At 36.0% G+C, this 6297-nt stretch overlaps 1 protein-coding gene across 1 annotated transcript; it reads right to left on the reverse strand.

Moving 5' to 3' along the window:
- Positions 1-2287: 2287 nt before the first annotated feature.
- Positions 2288-3232, reverse strand: LOC122732581 (olfactory receptor 5D13-like). Its single transcript, XM_043972820.1, has one exon. It carries the CDS (start codon positions 3230-3232, stop codon positions 2288-2290), a length of 945 nt encoding a protein of 314 aa, XP_043828755.1.
- Positions 3233-6297: the final 3065 nt, after the last annotated feature.

Here is a 6297-nt window from a genome sequence, read left to right on the forward strand (position 1 = left end):
GTTATTTTGACTTTTAAAAATACCCCAACTAACTACAGATGGCATGAAAAGGAAGACACTATCTGCGTCCGATGTAATAATGTTTTAACTAACTAGTTGGGCCCTAATCTGTGGATATTTGACTGGCTGGCTATCTGACTGCTATTAATTTCCTAAGCCAAACTGTTAGGGCCATTAAAAATTTCCCCCACACTTCCTCCTCCCAAATTGATAAGCAAACAGCCTCTTTTATAAACAAAGCAGGGTTTATTTATAAAAATAAATGTAAGAGATAAGGGTAAAGAAAGGCAAAATTATAAGAGACCTGACTGCTTTCCTGCATATCTCTCCTGCCAGGGACATTCTTCTAGTGTTCCCCCTTTCCGTCTAACTTTCCTTTCTGTACTGCCTTGCTGAACCTTTCTTAGTGTCCCCTAACTCCATACTCTTTCAAAACCCCCAGCATCTCTTCTCTCACTGACCTCTCAGCGTCTCTACCTTCTCCTTAGCTTTTTCTTAGTCTCTGTCAGCCCCTCTCTTTACCATAGCAATGAACACCTGAAAAAGCCCCTAAATCCGACCTCTCCTTCCTCTGTCTGTCAGCCTCTTTCACCCAGGGCTTAAGGGGCCTGTGCCCCGTGCTGCGCGCCCAGGACCTCTGCACGGGCCACATCCAGAGCCTGGAAGGACAAGCCTGGGATCCCCGGGGCAGCTCCCCTTTGGGTGGAAGGAGCTGGGGAAAGCCCCAGCATAGGCCTGTGTTCTCTAAGGCCCAGGGAGGTTCTCAGTTTGGCTGAAGCCAGGGGGAGGGACCACTCCACTCAGGGAATCTGAGGCTAATTTTAATGCCTACACAGAGAAAGAAATAATGAATAGAAATATGTATAGAATGATTTCATACAAACACAAATACATATATATATTTAAATGTATGTATGTTATTACCTATTTTTATGTACCTAGGTACATAAGTATGCATGTATGTATCTCTCTATCTCTCTATATCTATATCTATATATTCATATTGGTGTTGAGTGGTCACTATTAATAGGTCAGGAGGGCAGAGAGAAAAAAAAGGAAAAAATAAATTTTCATGATAACTATTTTTTTATTTAAAAGGAATAATAAGTGGCATAAAATAGATTTTCATTTTCTTATACAATCATTTTTAATTATACTATATAACGGAAATACTTATTTTATTCCATAAATTAAAAAGAAATAAAAATCTTTTTTAGAAAGAAATTGTTAATTGTACAAAATAGATTTGCAGTTTCATGAGCAATCATCATTCATATTATTATATTATTTTAAGGAAATACTTGTTTTATTCTATTAATTTAAAAAATAAAATACATAAAAATAAATTGGAACCCAATCACTAAGAGTTGCTCACATTGAAAACGGGTCGAGTCAGAAAACATTTGCTCCATGCTACAAATGAATCGATCAACCAAAACTTCTTCTTCTTCTTCTTTTTTTTTTTAGTGAGGCAATGGGGTTTAAGTGACTTGCCCAGGGTCACACAGCTAGTAAGTGTTAAGTGTCTGAGGCAGGATTTGAACTCACGTACTCCTGACTCCAGGGAAGGTGCTCTATCCACTGCCCCACCTAGCTGCCCCTCAACCAAAACTTCTTAAGCCTTCACAGTGGTACAAGAACTGTACTAAGCACTTTGTCAGTCTAAACTTGGCTTTAAAAGAAAGTGATTTAGGGCAGCTAGGTGGCACAGTGGATAAAGCACCGGCCCTGGATTCAGGAGGACCTGAATTCAAATCCGGCCTCAGACACTTGACACTTACTAGCTGTGTGACCCTGGGCAAGTTACTTAACCCTCATTGCCCTGCCAACAAAAAAAACAAAAAGAGTGATTAGCCCATTGAGTTACTCCTGGAGCCAGTGATTATTATTCCCTTACAACACTGAATACAGTTAATCTTCAAGGTTTTTTCTCCTGGCTGGCTTCCAAAACCACTTATTCACAAGACCAGCTCAACCCTTTTATGTTTTTGTTACTTTCTTTTATATGAAGTAGTGAAAATGTGTAGATTGAAAAGAGAAAACAGGAAATCAATGTTGTAGAATCTGATTTATTTTAACAATAATGTTTCAAGGAGCTTTAATGAAAGGTTCTGATGTTTTCTTAATTTACCTTAGAATTTTCCTAGTTACTCTTCAGATGATCATAGAAACTGAAGGTGCGAGTGCCAGAAAAAGTAGTAACTAACTAAAATGTACTCATAGAATTATCACCATAAATTCCAGCAAAACAGTTCAGCTATTAGTTATATAATCCATATAAATGATCTTACTGAGAAATGACTTTGAAATGCATTAATTTCTTGAAGGTTTCAATCACATCTTTGTTCCGTAGACTGTATATTAAGGGATTTAGCATAGGAATCACCACAGTATAAAAAACAGATCCCACTTTGACAACAAGTTTTGAGGACTGGAAACTGGGAATACAATAGAGAAAGAAGATGCTCCCATAAAATATGGTGACAGCTGTCATGTGGGAGCCACAAGTGGAGAAAGCTTTGTTCCTTCCACTGGCTGAATGCATTTTGAGGATAGTGATAAAAATAAAAAGGTAGGATGTAAGAATGATGATGAGAGTACAAAATGCACTGAGATTTGCAATGACAAAAAGTATTGTCTCACTGAAGTGTATATCAGAGCAGGAAGCATCAAGGAAGACAGAATATTCACATAAAAAGTTATTGATTATTTTGGTCTCACAAAATGACAATATAAAAATTGAGTAGGTGAGTATACTAGTTGAAATTATGCCACTTGCATATGCCACAGTCACTAGCAGGGCACAGCGTTTTGGGGATATGACAATGGTATAGATTAAAGGATAACATATAGCAACAAAGCGATCATAGGCCATCACAGCCAACATGACCATCTCTGTTATCACACAGGTAGACCCAAAGTGAAACTGTGTGACACAGAGTTTGATGGAGACACTTCTGTCTTCCACAATTAAGTTTTCTAGCAGTTTTGGTGTAGCAATAGTGGTGTAACAGAAATCCACAAAGGACAAGTGCTTGAGGAAAAAGTACATGGGGGTGTGGAGTTTGGGGTTGATCCTGATGATCACAATCATGCCCACATTCCCCAAAACAGAGACTACATAGATGATGAGAAACAGTAGAAAAAGGGGCACCTCAATCTCTGGATACTCGGAGAATCCTAAGAGGATGAACACGATGGCAGTACTTTGATTCTTGTCAGTGCTCACCATGATTCCTGTTGGAGAAAATTAGAAATTGATCAAGAGAAGTAAAACTTATTGTTGTTATACATATTATGATGCTAATAATAGAATTAGTTTCAAAGTTAGCACTTACTTTCAAGTCCTTTATATTTGGGTTGAGAAAAAAATCATGGATTATAAAAGAAGCCAAAGAAAGAGTGAGATAAAGAATGGTGTGAATATATGGATGAGTATAAACTCCTAGAATTGAGTATAATCAGTACTTTAACAATAGTCTTTTCTAGAAAATATACCTCATTCAGAATGCTTAAAAGAAGAAGAAAGGGGCAGCTAGTTGGTGCAGTGGATAGAGTACCGGCCCTGGATTCAGGAGTACCTGAGTTCAAATATGGCCTCAGACCCTTGACACTTACTAGCTGTGTGACCCCGGGCAAGTCACTTAACCCCAATTGCCTCACCAAAAGAAAAAAAAAAGAAGAGGAAACTAACTCCTAAGGCAGTCTATTTAATTTAATTTTTTTCATACATCAAAATATAAAGATGATTCTGGTTCATCTCCCCTCTACTTTTCATATTCACTGTAGCATCTTGCATATTTACCACTTGTACCAATTTAATCTACTATCTAGTTCAGTTCCCTGGAAACCAGCAGAATAAATCTCAGCTTTCTTTCATATAATCACCTCACAAACACACATATACACATATACACACATGTATGTATAAGTATGTACTCATACATAATTATATGTGCACATATGCATGAATGCATATACACACAATACACACCTACATATATATATACACACAAGTATGTCTGTTTGTATGTATATCCTAACACTTAAGTTATTCCTCTACGTTTTTGTGAGAGGAAGAGATGTTATGAGAGAAGTTCACCCCAAGATATTTTCCTACAATAGAAAAATTTGGGCCTGATCTTTGGGAAAATTTCAGTAACAGGAATCCAGTGAGAAATTTTTATATGTACCATATTTCAGTAGTCTCCTTGGTATGGCAACAAAATTGGGATAATATGTTCATTAATTTAAAACTTCACATTTAGCATTAGTTTGCCATAAAGACAGCTAAATGACAACATGGTAAGAGTGCAAACAGGAAGACTTGAGTTCAGTTGCAGCCTCAAACACGTACTAGCTCTGTGACCTGGCAAAAAATATAACCTCTGTCTCAGTTTCTTAATTTTTCAAACAAGGAAAATCATAGCACCTAATTGCTAGGGCTGTTGTGAAGACCAAATGGGATGATATTTGTAAATTGTTTAAGAGAATACCTGGCACAAAGTCAGTGCAATATTAATGTTAATTCTAATTTGTTTAAAGGGTTTTAAATCTCTATTGCATATATTAATGACTGTGTCAATCAATTACTCCACATATTTTGCCTGATTTCTATGACAACAATAACATAACAATAAATAACGTCTAATAGCACTTTCTGTATGCTAGGAATTGGACTAAATGGTTTACAATTACTATTGAAATGATTCTCAAAATAACCTAGAGAGGTACCTGCTAACATTATCTCAACTTTTCAGAGAGAGAAGAGGGTAAAGAGGATGAAGAGGAGGAGGAGGCAGCCTATTTTCCTTAGATTTAAGTTAGTTGTAATGGGTTTGTGGATTAGGGATGAAGGAATGGGAGTTAGCATTTCAATCTGGATTTCTCCTCCTCTTTCTTCTTCTTCTTCTCCTCCTCTTTCTTCTTCCTCTTCTTCTTCTTCTTCTTCTTCTTCTTCTTCTTCTTCTTCTTCTTCTTCTTCCTTCTTTCTAAAAGTCTAACAGGACATTCACAAATTCTACAACAGTACAGGAACAATAGCAGTGAGAGAATAAGCTTCCTAAAAACTGAAAATAGCAAGGTAGTAAATCCAAATGTATAGTTTATTCCAGTGTCATTTTTCATTTCAAAGTCACTCTTTAATTTTCAAGTCCAGTCTCTACTACTTCAACGTATTTCCATCTGTAGATTACCTTCCCTCTGTATATTTTTCCCCTTCCTTCATTAAGTTTGCAAATTCCAGCTTATTCCATTTATGCTTCTTTTCTCCCCTGAACCAAAATTTACCCCCTGAGGATAACTTCCTTTAATTGTCTTTTTTTTTTTTTTTGCTGTAATGCTGTGGCAAATAGTAGGCATTTCAGAAAATTTAATGCCCTGTCATTTTCTTATTTTTCAAAAATTTCATCATCTCCTTACCTATAAAGGAAAACAAATGTCTCTCTTAAATAGCAAAAACAATCTGTTCTTGTTTTAAATATCTTCACCAAATTCTTATATATATGATAATTCATTACATTGATGTGAAAAGAAAGATTCCTCACTGTAGTGTAAGAGATGTTTATGACATACGAATGGAATTACCTGAGGCTTTCAGTCTTTTTCTATCATTACTGATTCTTGATGACATTAGTTGATAGAGTTTTCTTGGCTAAGATACTGGAATAGTTTACTGTTTCCCTGTTTCCTCTGTTTTATAGATTAAGAACTGAAGTAAATAGAGTTAAATGACTTTAACTGGGGTCACACAGCTAATAAGTGTCTGAGACTAGACTTGAACTCAGATCTTCCAGATTCCAGACCAGTGTTCTATTCACTGCACCACCTAGCCACCCTTTGTTGATCAGTGTTTTTTCTCCTCCAAGTCTTATTACTTGAAATACAAGGTGGTTAAATGTCTTGTTCAAGATCATTTATTTCAAACACTCCCTAGAAATGCCTTCAGAGGTACACTAGAATAAGGATCTGTGTGTATTGTATGTATGTATACATGCATGTATATCTGCATATTTGTATATGTATATATGTTTAGACACATATAAGCACGCATTATAAACACAGATACGTGTAGTAAAGTTAAGAAATAAACAGGTCAAAAAATTAAGTGATGTGTACTATAATCTTAGTCCAAAAAAAAACCCTTTTTACATATAGAACTATTTATGTATCTACATTTTAGCAAGTATTACGGTCTTGTCCATTTCTTTCCTGCTTTTCTGGAATCATCAATGGATTTGTAGCCTCAGTGTCCTAGCACATGGTTACAGATTTATAACTTATTATCATAAATTTAGG

Source organism: Dromiciops gliroides, chromosome 6 (assembly GCF_019393635.1).
Source record: "Dromiciops gliroides isolate mDroGli1 chromosome 6, mDroGli1.pri, whole genome shotgun sequence".
Lineage (NCBI taxonomy): Eukaryota > Metazoa > Chordata > Mammalia > Microbiotheria > Microbiotheriidae > Dromiciops > Dromiciops gliroides.

Excerpts from the sequence above, each read along its gene's own strand:
- LOC122732581 (XM_043972820.1), bottom strand. The coding sequence starts at position 3,232 with ATGGTGAGCACTGACAAGAATCAAAGTACTGCCATCGTGTTCATCCTC.